The sequence below is a fragment of the Diabrotica undecimpunctata genome, chromosome 6 (genome assembly GCF_040954645.1).
Source record: "Diabrotica undecimpunctata isolate CICGRU chromosome 6, icDiaUnde3, whole genome shotgun sequence".
Taxonomy (NCBI): domain Eukaryota; kingdom Metazoa; phylum Arthropoda; class Insecta; order Coleoptera; family Chrysomelidae; genus Diabrotica; species Diabrotica undecimpunctata.
Genome location: NC_092808.1, coordinates 143,132,952 through 143,158,391, shown reverse-complemented (window position 1 = coordinate 143,158,391; position 25,440 = coordinate 143,132,952). Strand labels below are relative to the sequence as shown.

General features: G+C 33.8%; 1 protein-coding gene across 1 annotated transcript in view; it reads left to right on the top strand.

Annotated features, from left to right (window-relative positions):
• Srr (Serine racemase) overlaps positions 1 to 25,206 on the top strand; it is a 32,831-nt gene extending 7,625 nt beyond the window's left edge. Inside the window, exons 2-9 of the mRNA XM_072535602.1 lie at positions 8,663 to 8,785; positions 9,793 to 9,863; positions 10,757 to 11,044; positions 14,467 to 14,629; positions 19,055 to 19,210; positions 21,333 to 21,469; positions 21,572 to 21,797; positions 24,990 to 25,206. Of these exons, the coding sequence (XP_072391703.1) occupies positions 8,663 to 8,785; positions 9,793 to 9,863; positions 10,757 to 11,044; positions 14,467 to 14,629; positions 19,055 to 19,210; positions 21,333 to 21,469; positions 21,572 to 21,797; positions 24,990 to 25,124 (1,299 nt within the window). The 3' untranslated portion in view covers positions 25,125 to 25,206. The remainder of the gene's footprint in view (positions 1 to 8,662; positions 8,786 to 9,792; positions 9,864 to 10,756; positions 11,045 to 14,466; positions 14,630 to 19,054; positions 19,211 to 21,332; positions 21,470 to 21,571; positions 21,798 to 24,989) is intronic.
• The last annotated feature ends 234 nt before the right edge of the window (positions 25,207 to 25,440 follow it).

Sequence of the window (25,440 nt, the reverse complement as noted above, 5' to 3'; positions counted from 1 at the left end):
ATCTTCTTCTAAGGCAGCAAGGAGTTCACGTTCTGATAATCCCCTTCTTGAATTCATAATCCTAAAATATAACAAATTTTAATGTTTCTGGTGCATGACTTTTGCGTTTTTTTTTATGGAATTGGATAAGGGGAATAATTTTCCCACCAACTTCAAAGACAAAAATAACTATCTTTTCATAAATTTGTATAACAAATTACAATGTATTTAGCTTGACCAAACAATATATATATCAATAATACAATAACTTTGTACTTACCAGAATTTTTGGAGCCGATTCACCAAATAATTTGCAAAATTGTAACAAAAATCAACTTTTAGCGGCAAGAAATATCATAACCTATGAAAATCTAGTTGTCGATTGTCAACTAAAAATCAGATCCATGGAATAACTGTCAGAATAGTTGGTGTATTTATCCATGAAATGAATACGTAATATCACAAAATTCAACATTCTGTGTATTGACAGCGACAATCGAAATTTGGCGGCAAAGTAAAGTGGGAAATATGTTCCCGTTATCTTATTAAGGGTTAACACCCTCAAAATCATTGATTAATGACCCCTATTAACGAATGATTTTCTATTAATGAACGATTTCATTATAGGCAACACAACATACATTGCTTGCATAAATTAATTAAACGCTCTGTGATTATTAGTACTATCTGTCATTGTATGTCATTATTTACTTTATTGTTTAAAATTCTGTGTATTTGAAAAATCAAAGGATGGATATTGACGAAGAGTTTAATTTAACTCCACCAGAATTTAACTTCTATCACAGAATTTACAGAGGTGAAAGAAGACTTAAATATAAATTTGTGAAAATGCTATACAGCAGATAATCATTTATCAATATCTTCCTTTAATTTCAGTAATTGTACCATTTCGAATATTAATGTTTACTATAATAAAACTACCACTAAGGAAACTTTGAATAAAGTCAATGAAAGCTGAAAAAAATGTTGTTTATCGTTAAGTAAATAAATATTTAAACTAAGATATCTTTATTTCTGAAAAGTACGGTCAACGGAAAAGTTTTGTAACGAACTCGAGAATTAAAATGGCGATTAACAATCTCGAACATTAACGCGCTCACTTCGCCCTTATTAATAAACTTGTTGGTTAAATAACTATTAAATACTCAGTGTAGCAGGTTACAACTTTATATTGTTGTGATCGAAAGTCAAGCAAATTTCAAATTTAGAATAAAACATCTACAGAGTGTTCAGTTTAGAGAAATATAACTTTGATCTGGCACGCCGTTGTGAAACACCTGTAAGTTTTCGAATAATTTTAAAATATGGACTTTAAAGCTATTTAAATTTTTTATAGATAACTTTTTTTGTATCTTTTACTATAACAGATCTTCTTCCCAATAATCAATCATCCTGTATAAGCAAAACTTTTAGGTATGAATAAGTAATATATCAAAGTTTACAATAAACTGATTCAACGTTCTCTATTATGTTTTATTACAAATACATACACTGAAATAAGTTATTTTAAAACACAATATTCTCACATGAGAAATAAACGATCAAATTTTATACCTACGTATATAGCAATTATATTCTTGGAACTAGTACATTAGTTTAGATAAATTGATTGAACTCTTTCTCTCATAAATGTTGTTTATTACCAAAAACTATTTATATCTTGCAATTGCTAATAATTAATGTAAATATTAATAACTAGAATAATTTTCATTATTCTGTAGACACAGTTGATTTGTTTCGTTTTATATTTGATAACAAGAAAGTATTAGTTTGAAATCAGTAACCATTTGTATTTGATTAATAAAGTTGAGTGTATTGATGAATTTAAAAAAAAATACTGTTATAATATGAAAATTACTACTTGTATAAAATCGGTAAGCAATTTTATTATGTAATATATATCTCAAAGTAACACTTGTAACACAAACACTACTGATGGCGTGTGTTTTTTGACTTGAAACATTGGTCATCGAGCCAGTGACATTTCCAAATGTGTGTCTTGTTACTGATGTCGTATATCGGTTTGTCAGTGTCTCTTTAATCTTCATCTGACTTCTGGTTGAAGATACAATTTTCTTGCTTCCTGGTGAGGGTGGATTGTTAGATGTTTAAGGTGCTGATAAATTATAGAGTTGTAGAACAAAAATGAATATTTGATTAATAAATAAAATACGTGTTAACTCTATGGCTGTGTTTTGGCTACTACCTTGAAACCCAAAGGTGGCACAACATAATAACTAGTAAAGTAGCCACTAGATGGCACTGCTAGAAAATATTTAATTTATTTATCTAAATGCAACACTCCCACTAGATAAACAAATTTAAAAAATAACATTTAATAAATGTTTCTTACACAATTTTAACTAAACCAATCTCGTTCAAAAACTTGTTATGTTTTATAGGACTCAAGCTTTTTGTCAAGAGATCAGCTGGCATGTTAGCTGTGTCTAAATATTCCAGCTTTATCAAACCTTTGTTTACAGCTTCTTTGACAAAACGATATCAATGTGTTTCGTTCTCCTATTCAATACATGATTTATTGATAATTTCTTAGCTCTCATATTATCATTATGTAGTATAACGATTTCATTAATACCCACCATCTCATACAACAAATTTAAAAAAAAAATAGCCTCTTTAGCAGCTTTTGATATTGCTATATATTCCGCTTCTGTGCTTGACAGAGAAATACTATTCTGTTTTCTGCTTCCCAGACAATAAGTACACCAGAAAACTGAAAATAGAAACCAGTATAAGATTTCCTTTTACTCCCCCAACTCGCATCTACATAGCTTTTTAAATAATTATCATTTTTTTAAAAACTTAAACCATACTCTGTTCTAGCCTTTTAAGTATTTTAATATCCGTTTTACATGCTTCCAACGCGTTTCTGAATGATAATTATTAAATTGACTGAGGTAACTTACAGAATATGAAATTTCTGGTCTTGTCAAAACTGACAGATAGATAAGACCATCTACTAAATTCTTATAAGACACTTGAGAAGATGCATTATCGTCTCTATTCAAATTTAAACTAATCTTCATTGGGCTTGAACCCCTTTCGAATCCTCCATATTGAACCTTTTTAACAACTGTTCAATAGAGGAGTTTTGATCTAGAATTATAACACCATTCTCTTTATTATGAGTTAATCTCATACCTAAACAATTCTTAATTTCTCCTAAATCTTTAATTTTAAAACATTTATTTAATTTCAACTAAATTATCTGATTCATTTGAATCGTTAGAAAAAATAAAAAAATCATTAACATAAACAAAGGTTTTTAGACTAGTTTTCTCGCTCCGTGCGTGACTGACGCGACACCTACCGCCTTCATCTGACAGTTTTGGACCTACCAATTTTCAGGTTAAACGTATGACATATGTTTGACATTGTTAAATACATGCGAAATTGACAATTATTAATAATTAACTTTTTAATTATATTTTTTTGGTTTATGTACAAAATAAATGTAGTATTAAAAACTGGGTTTCTCAAAATTCATCATAATATATCTTTTCAATTACAAACGGAAAAATCTAGTACTGGCAAATCAAGTTTTTCACGTGAAAGAGCATATATTTAAAAACAGTAATAGTAAAAGTTATAATATAAAAGCTAAAGTCATCAGGCACTCTGCAGTTAGCTTGAAACCTTATAAAATATCATTTAAGGTAAATTATTTAAATTTTTCCTATTTCAATTGCATAAAAATGAAGTTATGTGATATTTACTTTTTCATATTAATAGCACGGATCCATCTTTTTCTTTTCTCTAATTTATATGTAATCTTTGGGAAACTATAAAAACTACACTTACTATTTTTATATAATATAAATTTATGCGTAAAAAGGTCATATTTAAAAGGGCCAATTTTGTCATATTTCGCCGCTACGCACGCTGGCATCGTTTCAAAGTACCCCTACCATGGTCACGCACGGGGCGAATATGGCCGATAATCAGATTTCTTATAACCTAGATTAGTTAAGAAATTATTGATTTTTTCATACCAAGACCGAGCTGACTGTTTTAAACTATATATGGCTTTCTTGAGCCTTAACACTTTGTTATTTTCGATTTCTAAAACTTCAAGTACTGTCATAAAAACATTTTCTTTTAGATCGCCGTTTAGAAAAGCTGAAAAGTCGTACATCAACATGAAAAACATCCTAATTCAAATTTGCGGACAAAGCAAATAAACGTATTAATGTAGAATGCCTTCTGACTGGAGAAAAAGTTTCATTATAATCAACTCCAAACTTTTGAGTGTAATCCTTTGCTACCAGTAGGTTGCACGATATTTCCCTTTATTTGAGTTGTCAACCTTTCGTTTGTATACCCACTTACACTTCACTACACAACTATCTTCAAGAACATCAACCACTTCCCATTGTTACGTCCCTCCACACATATTCTTATTTTATTAAGTATTTCTTATTATTTTATTTTATATTTAATTCTTTAATTGACGTGTGTGTATGTCTTATATACGTAACCATGATACGGCCCTGTACGCAACGCCCCTATGAGACTTAAAGGAAGCGAAGCTACCAAACTACACGCACCTCAGTCTTGTATAGATCAGCGCGATAAACACTCCAGTTTTTTGTGTAAACTCCCACTGAGTTCCCCCAGTGCACTGTGGAAGAATCAGAAACCAGACTACACGCACCTCAGTCTTGTATATATCAGCGCGATAAACACTCCAGTTTTTTTGTGTAAACTTAACTACGCAACTTTAAGAAGATTCTGCCCCCCTGAGTTCCCCCAGTGTACTGTGAAAGAAGCAGAAGTGTTAGTTCAACATCACAGGTACCGTAATTTGATTGCATACACACACAATATTGATATTAATTGATATTATTGATAAAAGAGGGCAGTGGAGTTGTTATTAGATCAGCACTTTGAGGGAACTCCGATGGTTGGCCTACAGTCAATACCCAGTGGAGTGTTCACTAGATCAGCACTCTAGCGGAATTCTATTCTCTCTCTCTCTCTCTTGTGGCATACGCAGTTTTATATCGTTGCAGGTCTTTTATCTCCTCTAGTGCGCGTTGATGGAAGAGGAACTTTTGGTGGGAGTACGTATCTATGGAGCACTGACGGGACGGAGATGGTACACATCGTTACAAAGTCTAATATATTGTATTTTATTTTCTTATTCACTATAAACGCCACTCTCAGCTCTTTAGCTCTTTACTGCTAGTTGGTTAACCACTTTGTAAAATAATCTATGTTTTTGTATCTCTGATCTCATTACTTGACTGTTTTGTTTCTTGAATTGCTGTAATTGTGATTTTATGTCTGGACAGATCATTTAATACGTTTCTCTCTGCACCGGCATTCCATATTTCGTTGCCAAAGACGTCACCGACCAATCCTTCCTATTCTCCGAGGCTCGTCTGTTGGTTCCGTAACTTAAGCTTCTTGCTAGGGATGAGTAGTTGGCTGATCGCTCAAACCCCCTTTTCGGATGACCATTTCTCCCTAATTGCTATAAACTGGTGATTGGTATATACGAAGTAGTAATATTTGGTTTGTTGACCATAACTATTTGTGCGAATTTCCAAGAATAAAAATTTTGTTGCAAAATAAAAGTAAAACTATCATTATAAATAAACATATATCAGATCCACGTGATTCTAAATTCACATGTTATTATTGTTAATAATACTATTAAAGCATATGTAATAATGATAATATTTTGAAAATAAATCTTCAACTTATGCAGTGGAGTAATTAGGATATGTACAACTTTGAACTATTTAAAAATAAGGTTCTGAAACTATTTTCTTCTGACATATTTAAGTTAAATATTATTTTATGTGGGAACAAACCACAATCGATTGAAACGAGAATTACATTTTACGTGTATTTTGATTTTTCAATGTATAATTCATAATAAAAATTATGAATGATCTTAACCTGTAAATGCTTATAATTGGTGGTACATGGGTGATACTAATTTGACAGTTGACTTTTTGGCCTTGATCTTATAGGCATCAGCCATGTTTTAAGCGAAATTTTGAGAGGAGATCTTTCTACGCTTATGTAGGTAATTATAGATGATGTGATCTGCTACTAACTCGTTGGTGTCGGTAAGAACATACCAATACTAAATAAATAAATCCAATAATTTTTACTACGTTTATTTTAAATTGATACGATTTTTCTTGCAAATTTCGATTTCCACAATACGGCTTTTCTTGCAACAGGTAACGATAATGAGCAGTGATGTTCATACGATAAGATTTTTATGTTACAACCTCCGAGAACCGGCTAACTCTGTGGGATTACACTACAGTGTTTAGAGCATTTGGTCTTAGCTCGTGCGAATAAAATGGACACCAAGATGAAAGGGATGACTGAGAAGTTCTCAAACATAATTACCCTACAAATAAAAATATGGAGGGAATGAATAGGAAGGATCCTGATTCTGGACTCTGTCTTTACCCGCAGAACGGACTGCTGCTACGAAAAAGGGGTTCGATAGATTTGTGGAGCGGGTCTTCTGAAGTCACGAGGACTTGTTTATTAATCAATGGAAGATTTACAATATATACTATATATACATATGTCTATATAATTTAGATATAAATTATTACACGTGGTACCGTGTAAGTATCTAATCATACAGTAGTACTTAACAATAAAAAGGGGTCAATGTATCATCGAATATCAGTCGAAATTAAAAATAAGCTATCAATTTATTTTAGATAATATTAAACCATAATTTTTGTCTGTATATCCCTTTCAAAAATATACAAATGGCAAATACTTTTTTATAAAGAGTAATGTCTAGAATAAATTCTGGAAAAAAATTTATTGTAGGTTCTGTTTGTCTTCCTTGCAATTTCTCATACGGAGAGGTATAGATTACAAAAAAAAAATAAAAAATAAAGTTTATATAAGCAACAAATGGATAATATTTAATAAATTACCAAATGGGAAAAGAGATTTAATAAATCGTTTGTGCTCATTAGTTAATATGCTCGGAACTGTTTATCTAGCATACATAACTTTGAGTGAATTCTGAACTTTGCGGTAGAATTTTATTTTAAATAAAGCGTTAGCAAAGAGAGAGAGAGAGAGAATAATTCCCCGTACGGCCACGGACCGCATAAGCACTTAGCCGGAAGTAGAGGTCCGAACGCGGAATCCAGTGTGCCCTATCAAGTCATGGTGAACAAAAAATGAAAGCTACTAGTTGTCAGTCTTCCCTACATTCGTATTGTGCTGTTATTTTATTTTCATTTATTTATTTTCACTTAATTTATTATTAATTAATTTACAGTATTTTAACACTAACACTTCTTCTTTTTCCTCAGCTTTCCCTTTTCAGTGGTCGCCTTACTCTTCGTAGCCACTCATTTCCACGAACTTCCTCTACACTAACACTAAAAACACAAATAATAATATTTATTACTTAACGCTACAAATTTATTTCATAGGGGGGAGGGTTTGGGGGTTTAACCCCCCCTCCCCTCAGGACCCTATTCCGACACTGTTACTTACACATTTTAAGGACACAAAATGGAGGTGACATCATAAAAAAATTTTCGGTGACCAACCAAAACCCCCCCAGAGGCAAATTCTAGGTGCGCTACTGGAAGTGTGTCAAGTGATAGTGAACTATCTGTAGGATTATGTGGGCCAGTTGTGTTGGTTTTTTGTTTAATTTTTGCTTATTCTCTCCGGTATGAACCTTTGTTCTTCAGGCAATCCGCTTTAGTCATTTTGATTAGAGCGGAAATGTGCTCCCATCCATCTTCTTTTTCAAGTGCTTGAAATAAAATTTATGTTTTGGATTTCAAAGTTCGTCTAATCTTCGGAAGTGGTCGGTAAGTATCTAAAAGTCTAAATTGTCTTGAGACATTTCCATTTTTTGTTTTTTTATTATGCAATAAATATTTTTAAATTGTACACATTTTGTGTGCACTTACGTACGCGTTCCAATTCACTACTAAGAGAGAGTTCACAGTAGAGAGAGGATGGCTGATTGGCCTTTCGAGGCGTCTCTAGTTTTTTCACGTACTCACCGAGCATGAAACGAATGCATCATCGCTTTAATGTACCGATAACAGTCCAAATCAGTCCCTGCATATCTGTCTAATGAGTCATGTTTATCGATCTCGTGACATTCTCATTGGTCATTTAGGTCACGTGGTCGATAAACCTGACAAATTAGAAAGATATGCAGGGACTGGTTTGCGTCAGTTTTATCTGTCGTACTGGGGGAACTCGACTACATTGCAACGATCAGTCTATTTTGTATTATATATCGATGCATATAATAGCTGAGTGAACTCAGAAAAGCTAAAAGAAACTAACAAAAATGTTTCTATTTCCTCTGTAGCTGTTCATATTTCTGCAGAAATGTCATCTGCTTTGTCTCTGGGATATCTGCAATAGCAACTGCTTTACCTCTCCTGATTTTAATTAGTACTTGAGCTACTTGCTTGTTTGCTTTCTACACCAGTTCTGTTACTGCCTCGATAAATTATCTGTTTAACTCAAAGACGTTATGCCCTTTCATGTATGTTTAAAAGTTTACCTTTGGCTGTACTAGGCCTAGCCTCGCGTTAAAAGACGCCTTTCTAAGGATTAAGAAGTTTTAACAATGTTTACTGGACTATTATATTGATTTATATATTTCTAGGAACTAGAAATGGAATATGAAGACCCAATGTGCAACCCTAAAAAACCAGTAATGGTCCCATTCGAGGAAATAACATCAGCGGCTTACAAAATAAGGAGCGGAATAGCATACACTCCATGCGTGGTAAGAAAAATCTCTATTTATCTATTTATTTATACAAAACTGTTTTATTTTGACATCTATTTCCTTTTTTTAATATTTTTTTATGCACATAATTGTAGATTTTTAAGGAATCGATTGGCGTCTTGGACTTTTCCACCCTGTGACTTGACAAACTTTTGTGTCTTCTGTACCCAAAATTTGTCTTTAGTTCAAACGTAGGCTTCTAAAAAAGCTCATTACCGGTCATTTCCTTTGCAGTTTCTCAAAATCTACATGTTGCTCTACTGTGAACATTATTCGTTACATAGAGATGATATCTTAGTTAGCAGTATCCATTTAGAACAGCTGTTCTAAATGGATCCCGAAATTAATCTTTTAAAGCTCTAAAATATTTTGGAGCTTTTGGAGCTACATATTGCTCTGTTGTCAATATTCTTCGTTTGGCAGAGATGATATCTCAGTAAGCAGTATCCAGTGAGAACAGCTGTATTGACTGAGTTCAATCTGTCAATGCTCCAAAATATTTTTGCATAGCGAGCGGAAGGTTAACTTTTTTACTTACCTTTGGTCTGAAACTTTTTCCCAGTAGGCTACACAATGGCTCTGGTACGATAAAAGGAATATTAGCTCATTCTTTATCAAGACTAGTTTTATTGCACCCTGTCAGTTGCTTAAGGGACTCTTTTGTTGTTACAAATTGTTACTAACTCATAAGTTGTAAACTCAGAGCTTTCAGTGCAGTTTAACCGTCTGAAGAAATAAATATTTTGGCTGAATTGGGGCGTTTCTTTAAACACCATTGAGCACAAAAATAGATATCTAGCAGTAGGTACTGCTTGAAATATTATAGGAGTATATGTTCAAAATAATGACAGTAACCTTCCGTTCTATTCCTACTCCCTCTTGTGTTTTTGATTCATTAGGATAAACGATGACGTCACCTCTTGTGATTTGTGCGATTTAGTTTTGTTTCAATTCACACTAGTTTATGTAAGTGGTAAAATATATTAATATTTTTCCATTTTTAGAGATCACATATGTCTAGTATGACTGGGATGGATATATATTTAAAAAAAGACTTTCTGCAACAAACTGGAAGGTAAGCTTGCACATTTTATTTGATCAAACATCAAGATACATCATCAACATGTTCTGCGATTAGTCACCAAAACGATCAAAGTTATGCAGCCATTCTCTTATTGAAGCAGAGTATTTGTTATAAATTTCGTTGTTTGTTTTACCATTAATGTTTTCATTGTTCATAAATTTATTAATAAAAACAAAAAACAAACATTGACATTTCTTTACAATGTCATTTTTGGCATTCTCTTATCAGTACTTTAAAACATAATGTATTTCTTTTGTTTGAGGATCCAGAAAATTCAGAGCTGGGGCACTTGGTTACATACAACATATTTTTATACGGAGTATTTTCAAGAAACAATAATTTATTACAAAATTAACAGATTCCACTTCAGTAGCTCTGGACAAATGTAAACGTCTGATTCAATTACCTAATTTACCTCAGAATCTAGCATACATAAGCTTAAATTGTTTAAATTGATCTTGCTTTATTCGCCACTTGCCGTCATTTGCTCCAGGTTGTTATTTTTAAAGAAATTTTAATTTTATTTAGGTTTTAATTGAGATTGTTCATGCTTTTGTGGAGTTAGAGTACAGATCTAAAAATTAGGTAGCGTTGAAGGAGATACAAACTTATATATCGTTGCTAGAAAGATCTGCAGTGTAGATCAAATAAAGAAAAAGCCGCAATATGCTTCTTTGTATATTTTAGCACGAAGAAGATTTTTTCTATTCTGTGGACCGGATCAACTGTTCCATACTTTGTTTTAAATTTGTCGTCTGGAATAAATTTATTTTCTTCTAAAAGTGGAATCAGTCGATTCGGCAAAAGTTTTGGTGTCAAAGTAAATACCTAACAGTGTAATATTTATGTAAATGACAAAATTAAACGCAAATTACTTGTTTTAGTTTTAAGGAACGTGGAGCTAGATACGCTTTGATACAACTAACACCGGAAGAGAAAAAACAAGGAGTGATTGCTGCTTCTTTGGGAAATCACGCTCAAGCTCTTAGTTATCATGGATACCAATTGGAAATTCCAGTAACAGTGGTAATGCCAATAACAGCTCCGATAATGAAAATACAAAAATGTAAAGAATATAATGCTAACGTCATTATGGAAGGAAGGAATATGGCAGAAGCGAAGAAAAGAGCTATGCAACTGGCGGCGGAAAAAGGATGGACTTTTATCAATGGGTAAGTAAAAAATTTCTAAAATACAAGATTATAATTGTGTTTTCCACGTATTTATCTATAACAAATATGCACAGGTGTTCTTTGACGTAGTAGTTTCTATGAGTTTCTATAGGTCTTAATAAATGATCAAAATGTATCAATCATTGTTTTTTCTCCTTTTTTCTAACCTTAATGTGCAAAATTACTCTTCTAAAATGAATCTTCCAGAAAAGTTTTTCCTAGTGTCTCGTGAATTCCTCCTTAAACCTTTCTACAAGAATTGCACGTTTCAGGACTTAAATATTTCGGTTTGGAAGTGTTGGCATGTTTTTATAATGTATTATGTTGTATGGTTCAAATATAAAAAGAGAAAACTTTTAAAAAGTACATTTTAATTATATTATTTTATGAAATCTGCAAATTTTTAATTTATTTACACCAAGAACGAGTAAATATGGTCTTAAAATTAACATTTGGTGCACATCTGTTGCAATCTGCCAACTGATGGTTTGAAGATGGCCAAATCTATCCGCTAATCTATCAAAGGCAACTGCCAAAAAAATTTCTAATAATAACTGCAAATAATCTCGAAACAAACAAATATTTACTCGTTCTTGTTTTATATAAATTTAAAAATTGCAGAATTCATATAATAATATAATCAAAATGTACTTTTCTAAAGCTTTCTCTCTTTATATTTGAAGCATATAGCATACAGGGTGAGTCATGAGGAACTTTACATACTTCTACCATATGTAGAGTCCCTCAGGGAGCATATCATGTGGCCACTAAAAAATTTCAACTCCTCTTCTTTATTAATTAACAGGGTGATTTGTGTAATTGACCATTTATTTAATTTTACTGTAGTGTTTATACGGCTCATTTGATTTTTTTAATTTTTGCATGATACAGTACACTACTATCAAGCATTCGACTGGTATTAGCTAAACTAAAAAATTCCAGGACTGGCTTTGGAAAAATTAATTTAGGGATTCGTATTAAATATTACACCCTGTATAAATTTTTTTTAAAATGCAATAAGTGATTTTCAAACTACATAAATAGCCAATGAAAACGACATATGCGACAATGTTGTCGCACTTTTATTAAATTTTTAGTGAACGATCAAATCTTACCAAAAATAGAACAACCATAATGAAGTTTCAAATTATAAGGTATTAATTTAAACAAATGTTATAAATTTCAAACATTTTAATTAAAATGAGTTCCTACAACATAATCTAATACGTAGAAAATTAACATCTTTACTGTCACTTTGTATTATCTCTACGATAGAATCAATTGTTTTTCAATTTTAAATTTTTACTCATAGATCGTATTGGGGCATTATTTTCGATAAATAATAAATTAAATTGATTAAAAAGTCAAACCTCTTGTATGTGTTAGTTTTTGTTGATGATAAATGATTAAAATTTTATGTCTAATTTATAATACATTGCATCAACTGTACTAAATAAAAATAAATCTAAAAAAGTTTAAAATGAAGGTTGGCGTTGACCGTTTGACGTTTCTTGATATTTTATACCCATTGTCATTATTGTCATTATCAATTGTTATTTATGTGTACAAGAATACATATGAATGGTAGGGCTGCTAGTAGAGAATATCGCAGGAGATTTCCTAATTATCGAACTTCCAGTCATCCAACATTTGGGTCAGTTTTTAATTATTTGCGAGAAAATGGCACTTTTCCTAGTGGAACAACAGAGCGACATGTAGATGAAGCGCAGGAAGATGACATTATGGACGCCGTTACTATGAACCCTACAATAAGCACTAGACAAGTAAGTCGAGAACTCAATGTTACTCAATCAAAAGTAAGTAGAGTCTTACAAAAAAATAATCTATACCCATATCACATTCAAATGGTTCAGCGACTACATGCTGGAGGTGAGATCGATAGGTTGGAATTTTGTAGATGGATTAACAATAATCGACCAACGCTATACAGGACACTATTTACAGATGAAGCCCAATTTACCAGAGACGGGATAAATAATTCACGAAATTCACATGTGTGGGCAGAACAAAATCCCCATGCTATTCGAGAACGTCGTTCTCAGTTAAGGTTTTCGGTTAACGTGTGGATTGGTGTCATAAATAACCAATTAGTAGGTCCTCACTTTTTTGATGGTCCTTTAACAGGGCAGGTCTATTTGAACTTTCTACAAAATATTTTGCCGAATTTGCTTGCCAACGCGAACGTTGCTATCCGAGGGATGTATTTTCAGCATGATGGGGCACCCCCACACTTTTTACTGGCAGTGAGACAACATCTCAATAATGTTTATGGCAACAGGTGGATAGGACGTGCAGGTCCTATTTCGTGGCCTTCAAGATCCCCTGATTTCAATCCCGTTGATTACCATATTGGGGACGATTCAAGCAACTAGTTTACGCAGTGAATATTAATAACCGACAACAATTAATTGATAGAATTATACATTGTTGTAATATTATTAGAAACGATCCCCAGAGTATCCGTAATTCAATACGTCAATTAACAATTCGGCAACAAAAATGTATACAGGCTGCAGGGTTCCATTTCGAAAATCTATTTTGAATTATTTTTATTTTGTTACCATTATTGTATCTTTTCCAGTTCTAATTTATGGGTTTATCATAACTATGTACATATTTTTAGTTTTTTTTTTAATTGTTCTTCGTTATTGTTAGTAGTTACTGTTTTTTGTTGTGCAGTGACTCAGTTTATCATTTCAATTAAAATGTTTGAAATTAATAACATTTGTTTAAATTAATTACCTTATAATTTGATACTTCATTATGATTGTTCTATTTTTGGTAAGATTTGATCGTTCACTAAAAATTTAATAAAAGTGCGACAACATTGTCGCATATGTCGTTTTCATTGGCTATTTATGTAGTTTGAAAATCACTTATTGCATTTTAAAAAAAATATATACAGGGTGTAATATTTAATACGAATCCCTAAATTAATTTTTCCAAAGCCAGTCCTGGAATTTTTTAGTTTAGCTAATACCAGTCGAATGCTTGATAGTAGTGTACTGTATCATGCAAAAATTTAAAAAATCAAATGAGCCGTATAAACACTACAGTAAAATGAAATAAATGGTCAATTACACAAATCACCCTGTTAATTAATAAAGAAGAGGAGTTGACATTTTTTAGTGGCCACATGATATGCTCCCTGAGGGACTCTACATATGGTAGAAGTATGTAAAGTTCCTCATGACTCACCCTGTATATATTATAAAAACATGCCAACACTGCCAAACCGAAATATTTTGTTCCATGGTTGACATTTGCGGCTATATTCTGGTTGCCTTCTCGTTAACGATTAATAATTTATTATTATACTTGCTTTTCTCATTAATAAAATAAGCTAACGTTACGTTTATTCTATTAGAGACATATATATCTATATTACATTTTACCTAAAGATACGACAATCCTCGGGTCATAGCTGCTCAAGGAACCATCGGACTAGAAATTATAGAACAAGTAGAAGATATAGACGCTGTGATAGTACCAACCGGTGGAGGAGGACTGTTAGCTGGGGTGGCCGTAGCAGTCAAGACACTAAATCCGAGTATTAAAGTCATCGTAAGTACATATATCACATATTTTTAGTATTTTGCCTCTGTTTAACCGTTTGCATCCCAGGGCCCTGATTCTAATTCAGATTTCGACTCAAAACATGTCGAAATTAATATGGCGACGTCGAAATGCGACTTTGCGAACCTTGTGGATTTCAGCTGAACTAACCAAACGACGTCACTAATTTTCGACTTATCGAAATTAATTTCAACTTCAAGAAAGTGGTTGAAATTTCATTTCGAGTCGAAATTAATCTGACATGACAGTCTGGACTAGAAGTGAACTTAGGTTCAGTTTAGGTATGCGGTGTTTTGATCCTTGCAAGGAAAACTGAGGCAAAAAGTATTAATATGGCTGTGTTTTACGGACATTTGCTAGTTTTGGAGGAATGAGAGAGGATAGATATCCGACGCTCATAACGGAGGATAAGAAGAATGTTACGGGATACTCAAAATTCTTTTTCACTAAGTGATGCTCAATTTAGGCAGCAATTCCGGCTTAATAAACAAGCTGCAAATTATTTAATAAGGGTATTAGAACCATATTTGGAAGAAGGTGTTTATGCCTCTAGGATACCCAAAATGTTTAGGGTTAGTATTACTAAGCTGCAGTAAATTTAAAAATATATTAGAATATAACCACTAAGTCAAATCTTAGTGGTTATAACTTAAGGATCTCCCACATCGCCTTTTTTTTTCTTGCCATCTTTTCTTTCAATTCAAAGTATAATTGAGAATTGCCAATATTTATGATTTAACAACTCAAACAAGAAAAAAAAAGACGTTCACGAAACGTAAACAAAACAAACAACAAACATTCAACAAGCCTAGTGCAGCCAATAAACAACAGGACCAACCCAAATTTTCAGCAGTGTCAAAATTATAAAGTAAATATCCCCAGTTTTAACTACAATCGAAATGAATGAGAATCGCTAGCGATTGCGACTGTCATGGCGTAGTCGCTTTTAAATTTCGACATCGAAATGAAATAGAATCAGGGCCCTGTAGTATCGCCGTAAAACTATCCATAAACGAATTTTTACTGAATGTCCCAAAGGTTGCAAGGTAATCTACGTGTATAATGTGCTGCCTATAACCGTTATCATTATACACGAAATTTAACATAGTATATTCTCGCGATTTTTTTTTTCGTTGACGTAGCCGGGATAATCAAACAGTCAAAGAGAAGTTGTTTGCGTCATTAATAAACAATAAAATATATTTATATTACAGATATTACTAAATAGAGTATATTTTGCATGAGTAGAGATAATTTTATATTAAAAATGTTGGTTGAGTTTACCGAAAGTACAAGCTGAATATTGCTGCAAATGTCAACCATGAAATAAAATATTTCGATTTAGCAGTGTTGGGATGATTTTATAATGCATATGTTGTATGCTTCAAATATAAAGAGAGAAAGCTTTTAAAAAGTACATTTTGATTATACTATTTTATGGATTCTGCAATTTTTAATTTAAATGAAACAATAAATAGTAAATATTTGTCTCTTTCGAGATTAATTGCAAACAACTGTTGCAATCTGGCAACTGCTGATTTGACAATTGCCAAATTATATCCCCTAATCCATAGATAAATAATATAGTATCCCTAATCTATCAAAGGGCAATGGCGAAAAAAAATTTCTAATATTTAACTACATAACTTGTATCATTTCTTATATCGTTTCTGATATAACCAAAAAATTTATAGTGGCATACAAGCGTATAGTTCTTATATCAGAAACGATACAAGAATTTGTGTCCGCTGCAGTTTCTTGTACAAGAAATGCGCCAATTTGTGCGCAAAAACGTAAAACTTCTGTCATAATGGCGGCTGAAGGAGAACTTTGATATACAATTAGACCAAGCAGACATCAGAGAAAAGTGCCCACCAACGCACCAACAATAACCAAGATTAGAACAGCAGTAGCCAAATTGAAAACCAATAAATCACAGGGATTTGATCAAATATATCTCCAAATAAGATTAGAATTTCAAGAGCAAGAGCATGCCACTCAAACACATAATTTGTAAAAAAAACAAATAAATTATTACAACCAAATTATTTATTATTTCTGTCTTCCATTACAGCCTGTTGAATATCTTCAAAAATTATGGTTTCCAATTTAGTTTTAATATTGGGACATTTTATTTCTTTCATTTTTGAACCACAGTATTTTAAAAAATAATCAGTAGCGTCTGGCTTGGGGTCCTCAACTCCTCAGGTACTGCAGTTCTATTTTTATGTGTCAAAATTTCGACCAATCATGTGCCGAATCACATACAATTTCCGGTAAAAGAACTTGCCTAGTGTCATACAGAGCACAAATTTACGTGCAAGAAACGATACAAGAAAACATAAATAACTTTCTATATCAGAAACGATATAAGAAATGATACAAGAAAATGCATAGTGTCATACGTCCTTAAAGGCTGATTTATAAACTTTACGTTGGCGTTGGCGCTGGCGCGGACGTTCGCGTTACAACATGGTCAAATGGGAAACTCGTATGTCTATTTATAAACATCGTTCGCCGTTGGCGTTGGCGTTGGCGTTCGATTCCGTTCAAAATGAACCAATTTTAAGGCTGATTTATAAACTTTACGTTGGCGTTGGCGCTGACGTTCGCGTTACAATATGGTCAAATGGGAAACTTGTATGTCTATTTATAAACATCGTTCGCCGTTGGCGTTGGCGTTCGGTTCCGTGCAAGATGAACCAACTTTATCTTTTGCCGTTGGCCGTTGTAGCACAGAATACACCAACCCTTCTGTGGTTGTAGTCACAGAACATAAAAAAAATGTATTTTTGTCATCGCAGCCAATAGCGATACCGAAAAAGTGACAAGGTTTGTCAAACAAATCAAACTAAATTATTTGTTTAAAATCTTTTTATCTTTGTATTTCCACGTGTTTATAAAGTACAATAGTTTAGACATTTTAGATAATTTAATTTATATTCCCTATATATTAGAAATTCCATCAGAACGATAGATTACATTTATTTTTGGTTTTACCATTTGCAGTAATTTTTCAAATACTGAAACCTGCATCCTGGTATATTTAAAAAACTGCTATGTATCCCACTTTTTAATTTTGTGTAATAATTAAAATTACCTCTTGTCTTTCTATTCTGGTTAATGGGCCTCCGTTTGTATTGTCTTTTATTTCGAAGGCTCAGTGCTGCTCGAATTCAAAGTATCGTGTATAAGTGCCACTGCACCTAACAAAGGCCGAGCATTTTCATTTTTCATTGTATTAATTTTCAAGCAAAAATTAATAATACCAAATCAAAAATTTAAGACTAAATGTTTAAGATCTTTAAGATTAAAGACTATAATGTGTAAATGCATACCAAAAATAGGTCACTTGAGAAAGGTACTCTGCCGAAACAGCTGTAGTGATAAGATTTTATAATAAATTTTGTGGAAGTTTCGAAAACAAAGTTTTCGGTGTTTTATTGTTACAAAAAGCTATAAAAAAACAAATAAATTTACAGAAAGCTTATTGATGCTACCCGGCTGTCGCGGAAGTTACGCTAAAACGTCTATTGACTGGTTCTAATTTTCTTAAGATTCTCTTAAACCAGCACTCAAATACTTCGGAAGTCATTTCTTCATGATAATCTCCTGTTTTTCTTGACTCATATTGAAGCAAACCATCATCAAGGAACCCTGTATCCTTCCTATATGGATAATGATTAAACGTCGTCCCTTTGCTGATGGAGCTTTTAATCCTGTAAAGCAGCCTTCTATAAATGCTTCGTGTTTACCTTTGCCATCTTGCCAATCTTTTCCAACTGTATGACCTTCCTTAATTCAGGTTTCATCCAAATGATATGTTTTCCGTTCAATGCTGCGAAGTGTGCGTATTTCTTTAAAATATTTCTTCTTCGCACAATAATTTCTTCTTTTTTTTCTAATAACACACTTTTTCTTTTTTTATATATCGAAAGTTCATTTTGCGCATAGTTGTGATTAATACTCTACGAGATATCTTGGGTAAAAAGTAATTATTTTCGAGCCTATGAGAAATTTTTTCAGTGTTGGAATTTTACTCCGAAAGTAAAATGTCCAAAAATAAAATTAGGGGCTGTGCCAGAAGTAACGTTGTACTACTCAGCTAACTCGCGAGAACTTTCCCACTTTAAGGGAAAAAAATTGTTTTGCAGTGTATCACAAACAGTAACCCAGTGTCTGAGTAGTTTTATAATAAAACCATTAATTTTATTATCTTGTTGTAAAAATATCAAAAAATACCTTTCGTCATGTTTATAATATACATATAAACCAGTTTATATTAAAAATTATTAAATAAACTTTTATTTTGAGATCCAAAGAGTTAATTAACACTCTGTAGTGATCACTTTTTTGTCTCCCCAATATAATTCGATGGCCAACATAATTAATCTATACAACCAATTTTTTTAGGGAGTAGAATCGGAAAGATGTGCAAGTTACACGAATGCAATAGAACATACCAATCCAATACATACTGAAATAGAAGCCACATTAGCTGATGGCCTTGCAGTCCCTCAAGTAGGCTATAACGCTTGGTTGACTTCTAAAAATTTAGTAGATAAGATGGTAAGAAAGTCAAACAAAATATAATCTTTAGTTATTGTAGTTGTACGGGCCTTCACATCATCATCATCATCATCATCAATGGCGCTACAACTCTTCGTGAGTCTTTGCCCCGTTTACTATTGCCTTCCATGTTTGTCGGTCCTGTGCCAGTAATTCCCATTGTCGCACTCCCATTTTCTCTAGATCTTCTTTGATTGCATCTTTCCACCTTTTTCTAGGCCACCCTACAGACCTTCTTCCCTCTGGCCTTTCCCAGAACACATTGTTTATAAGGCGATTGTCGTTACTGCGTATCACATGCCCTGCCCATCTGAGTCTATTGGCCTTTATATATCTGACTAGATTTTCTTTTCCGAATAGAGACTCTAGCTCGTTATTTTATCTGTACCTCCATTCGTTTGTCACGCTGTCTCTGCAAGGGCCATATATCATTCGAAGAATTTTACGTTCCCACACCAGCAATTTATTTATTTCTCTTTTGAAGTTATACTTCTATACGCGCGCTCCACGTTGGAAATTTGTATTGGAGTGAATCTGTGAAATCATTACATATGTAAGATAATGAGTAAGAGAGAGACAGAAGATATGTTGTCTCTCTCTTCCTCTCTCGAATTTAAAAATGTTCCTTTTGTATATTTATTCTTTTCGATACCGGGGTTCGATTCCCAGTCGGGGGGGGGGGGACTTTTTAATTAATATTATTACTTGATAAATTAAACACATGCGTAAGTAGAAAAGTTATGTATATTATTGTCATTTTTAAATACTTATGAATATTGCATTTTAATTTGTATTGTATTATTATATTGAATTATGTTGCAGTGTATTGTATTGTATTTTTATATTAATAACAAAATAAACAATGAATTTTACTGCAGAGTATGTGTAAAAAAATTTTTGCATTCAACTCCTTTCATACATATATGAAAATAAAAATATACATTTTCATTAAAATATTGATTCAATCCTTCATTTACTATACTCTTATTACAGGTCAAATGTTATTTATTAATTGTTAGTAAGTTGTTATTAATTCTGTTTCTCTTTCTGATATGTCTTACCTATAGCATTACATATGTAATGATTGTGCAGATTGACTCCCAAATAAATTTGTAACCGCGAATGCGTGTATAAAAGTGTAACTTCTACCGGCAGTCCCACTGGACTGCCACACCCGTTTTTTTTTGTTAGCGTCCATGTTTCACTTCCATACGCGACTGCTGGTCGTATTATGGTTTTATATATCCGGATTTTTGTTCCTCGTGGAAGAAGTTTTGACTTCATTAGATATTGCATTGCAAAGAAAGATCTGTTTCCTGCCATTATTCTCGTTTCAACTTCTTGCTCTAATTTGTTGTCATTTGTGATTGTTGTTCCTAGATAATTAAATTATTTAACCACTTCGAAATTGTGATCATTTATAGTAATGTTTTGCCTTATTCGCCGTCGTTCTTGTTTTGAGACGACCATGTATTTTGTTTTGTCTTCATTTATTTTTAGACCGATGTTTAATGCAGCTTCTTCAAAGCTCGAGAAAATATCCTTAATTTCTAATGTTGATTGTGCTACTGCTTCTACGTCATCGGCAAAGGCGAGTATAATTTTTTCTCCCCGAGCAGTTATGTCTGGTTTGATTTTTGGATATATTTTTCGCATGACATATTCTAAGGCCAGGATAAACAACAATGGGGACAACGGATCTCCCTGTCTCAGTCCAGAGTTTACCCAGAAAGCATTTGATATTTCTCCCCCTATTCTAACTTGTGCAAAAGAGTTACTTACACACATTTGTGTTACCGCAGCTAGTTTCTTGGGTACGCCAAGCTCGATCATTGCCTTCCATAATGTCGCACGATTAATTGAATCATAAGCCTGTTTGAAGTCTATAAAAATCTGATGCACGTCGTGATTATATTCCCAATACTTGTCAAGCATTTGTCTTATTGTAAATATTTGATCAATAGCCGATCTGCCAGGCCTGAAACCACACTGGTAGTCACCAACTATTTCTTCGACGTATGGTACTAATCTTTTTAATAATATCGAAGCCAATATAACGGGCCTTCACGCTTTAGTTTAATTAATTAATATAAATAAAATATATAATTGTATACATTTTCAGGTAGTTGTTAAGGAAGAATGGATAGCTGTGGCCATTTTAAGGTTTATAGAAAAAGAAAAATGTGTTGTTGAAGGAGCGGGAGCGTGCGGCTTGGCAGCCATAATAAGTGGAAATCTTGAGGAGTTTAAAGGAAAAAGGTAAATATTGTGATGCCTTTATCTAGTGCTTTAATGTATAAGATAAATCTTGTTGACTATCGAAATGTGAAGAGAATAAGCGACAAACTTATATTATTTTAGGGTTGTGCTTATTTTAACTGGAGGTAACATCGACACAACTCTCTTAGGTCGCTGCATAGAACGAGGTTTAGCAGCAGATGGTCGTTTAGTAAAATTTAAAGTTAAAGTCAGCGATAGGCCTGGCGGGATCTCAGAACTTTGCAAGATTATATCTTCAGTCGGAGTCTCTATTAAGGATATTATGCATGAAAGGGCGTGGGTAGCATCAGACATTTTTAGTGTAGAGGTAAGTAAATAAGATTTTTGTTTTACAGGACGTCGTTCACTTTTCAGAAGCCTTAAACCTCTCTTTACTATCGAGTTAACACAATTGAGTTTGAAAACATGAAGACATCAAATAAGTAAAAACAAACTCGTAAACACGCATTATCTTTTAAGTTACCAGACTACAATTACTTGTTTGTACAGGAAAGGATCTTGTGGCACCTAGAATTACAAAGCAAGCTTATTTTTTCACATTTGCAGCGTTGTCAATTGCATTGGCCACTACAATTGCAGCACGGAATCCTTCATCATCAGTGGCATTACAGCTCGTTATGAGCCAAAGCCTTCTTCAGAACAATCTTCCATTCGCCCCTGTCTCTGGCAACTCTTCTCCATGCTTTAACTCCGATGGATTTTAGATCATCCTCTATGTTATCTTGATACTTAAGTTTTGGTCTTCCTCTGGCTCGTCTTCCCACTGTGAATTTTTCTCTCGAAACGTTTAAGCAATTCTTGGTCGTTCTGTGTAAATGACCACGTTTCTGACCCGTATGTTAACACTGGCCTTATTAGTGTTTTATATATGGTAACTTTAATTTTTCTGGGTAGTTTTGGGGCCATCTGTTTCCTCAAGCCATAATAGCACTTATTGGAAAGCACTATTCTTCTTTTAATTTCTTCTTCTTCTGCCCCATTTTGCCTCTTCTGCCTCCTGTACAAGAGGCTTCTGTGCCCCATTTTGCCATGTTTGATTTTACTAGAGCGACCCCCGTTCTTATCCTATTTATAGTTTTCCACTTTTTAAAGTCTAGGGACTGGCCGGTCCATTGAACCTGGGGAAGAGGAAAATACTCAGGCGGTTCATCCTGCACCGTTCCAAGGAAGCTTTTCCTAGATTTCAATCGCTTTCGTGGTGTTCGAGCTTTGTATAGGGCATACCGCTCGTCTACAATGTGTTTAATTTTCTCTATGTGATCTGCAACGCCTCTGCGTGTTGAGGGTTCTGCAAAACCCACTGCTTTATATAGATTTGAGAGTGGCGTTGGTTTCATGCACCCCGTTACTATCCTGCATGTCTCATTTGCGCAGTATCAACTTGTTTGGTCTGGGCAGATCTGCCCCAAACGGGGCACGCATATTCAGCAGTTAAAAAACCCAGTGCCTGTGCCGTTGTTTTTAAAACGCCAGGACGTGCGCCCCATTTACTTCCCGTTAGCTTTCTGAGTATGCTATTCCTAGTTGTTACTTTCCCTCTCGTTTTTATGCAATGTTGTCTGTAAGTGAGGGACCGGTCCAGAGTTACTCCAAAATATATAGGTTGGTTTGTGTGTTCTAATGTATTACCATTCCATGCAATTTGGAGTTTTCGCTTGGCTTCCTTTGCGTAAAGGTGGAAAGCGCAGACTTGGGTTTAGAGGGATTGGGTCTCAGAGAATTGCAGGTAGTACGCTGTCATTGTTTTAAGGCAGTTTCGAGTTTCTTCTCTTCTTCAAAACTACTTCCTTGAGCACATATTACAAGATCGTCAGCATAGAGGAAGTGCTTGGTTTCGGTCGGCGTAGGTTGGTCGTTTGTGTATATAGTGAAGAGCATTGGTGCTAAATCACTTCCCTGTGGGAGGCCATTTTTTGAACTCTCCACCTACTTACTTTACCCTCCAGCATAACGAAAAAACGACTGTTACCCAGATGGTGGTCATGGCGTGTCGTATAATTTGCGGAGCAATGTTTTGTGCCTTACTGTGTCATAGGCTGCTGTCAAATCTACGAAAGCAGCTCCTGTTATAAGTTTTTCTTCAAAGCCCTCTTCAATGTGTTCTGTTAGTGCGAGGACTTGACCAGTGCAAGATTTGCCGGGTCTGAATCCTCCTTGTTGTGGGATGAGGTGCTTGTCGACAATTTTTTCTATTCTGGCGAGTATGAGTCTCTCGTATAGTTTGAAAAAGTGACACAACAGCGAGATAGATCTGTAGCTACTGGGGTTTTCTGGGTCCTTTCCTGGTTTTAACAAGGCTATTACTTTAGATTTCCTCCATGATTTTGGAATTTCGCAGGTTTTGCAGCACGTGTTATAAAATTGCAAGATCCAGTTTTTTGCTCCTTGGCCTAGATGTTTTATTTGTTTACTGTATATGTCATCCACACCTGCAGCTTTCCCGTTTTTTAACCTGTTCATACCGTCGTAGAGTTTTTTAGTGTAAAAGGAGTACCTAGGTGGTTTGTCTCCGAATCCAAACTTCTTCCAGTGTTTTGGCCCTTATATCGGTTCGTAGTTCTTCCAATCATAAAAAATTGAGCAGCGACTTGGTTTGCTCTAACCTTGCAAGGTGGTTTATGATCTTTTGGATCACCGCTAAGTTTTTATACAAGGTTCCATGCTATTTTGCTACTATGTGTCATGTCCATTTTTCCAGGGTCTCAATCCACTCTTTTTCTGTCTGGCTTGACTTAGCTGTTGGAGTAGTACTGCTCCGCAGTCAACCGTTTCTTGGCTAAAAGGGTCAGTGGAATAGAGGGTTTGGTACGTTCTCATTAGTTCTTTGGACTCGCTGGACATCCCTGGAAGATATTGTTGCCTACATCCTCTGGGGATAGCTTTTCTAGACACACTTTTAAGTACCTCTACAAATTTTTCGTAGTTCTTTACTTTTGGTTCAAGACATAGCAGCTCAGAATCTAGCATGTCTGTATACTTTTGCCAGTTTGCCTTTTTGAAGTTAAATCTCCTTCTTCCTTAACATTCATTAAAATTGCATAATACTCATCTCTTGTGAATTGCTGATGATTTTTTCATTTTCCAGATTTAAGCGTATTAATTTTATCGTTAAATTGTTCTTTCGTGGAGTCTAAATCGAATTGTCACACAGCTCGTTCAACTAAAATAGTGTATTACACTTATAGTCGCCGCTTCCGACTATAGATTTACTAGGAGTAATAGGATTGTGGTACGCCACGCGTCTTATTTAGCACTGATATGTCGCAGTGACTAATACGATATAGAAATTTATCACGTTTACCGTTTTCTTACGGGATTTATTAATAATTACCGGTCTATGTGATTCTGGTATATTTAGGTATTGCTTTTACCTAGCTAGTCGGGTTGTGTTAATAGTAGCCGGTAATTTATTAATAATTTCCATTTAATCATACTTACCGTAACATATATACTTATATTGATCTATCAATAGTGCTACATTCCTTTTTTCTGATTTCAGGTAAAAGTAGTATGTGAAACCAGGGATTATAACCACACCGTAGAACTAAGGGATCGTTTGAATTCGAAATATAAGAAGGTGGTTTTTGATAATCTTCCAAAAAGAGAACTAGTGTCATCTTCAACTGATTATTAGAAACATCAGCAATAATGTAATTTTTTTAATGTGAAGAAACTTTGATTATGTTTATTATATGTTGTGGCTTGTTAGGTTTTTATTTCTTAACTTTTTGTAAAGCTCAGATGAGGCCACCCTAAGAACTGTTTACAAGTAAACAATAAAAATAGAAACAGAAAAAAGACATCGACATTTGGATTATTTCTGGATTTTCCATACGAATGGTTATAGTTTTCTCTTACTGTTTCGTCTTTTCACACTGGGTTGATCTTTTTAATCTGGCTGTTTGCTGCCATTCACATCTCATCTGTAATTTTTTTCTCCGTCCTCTCTC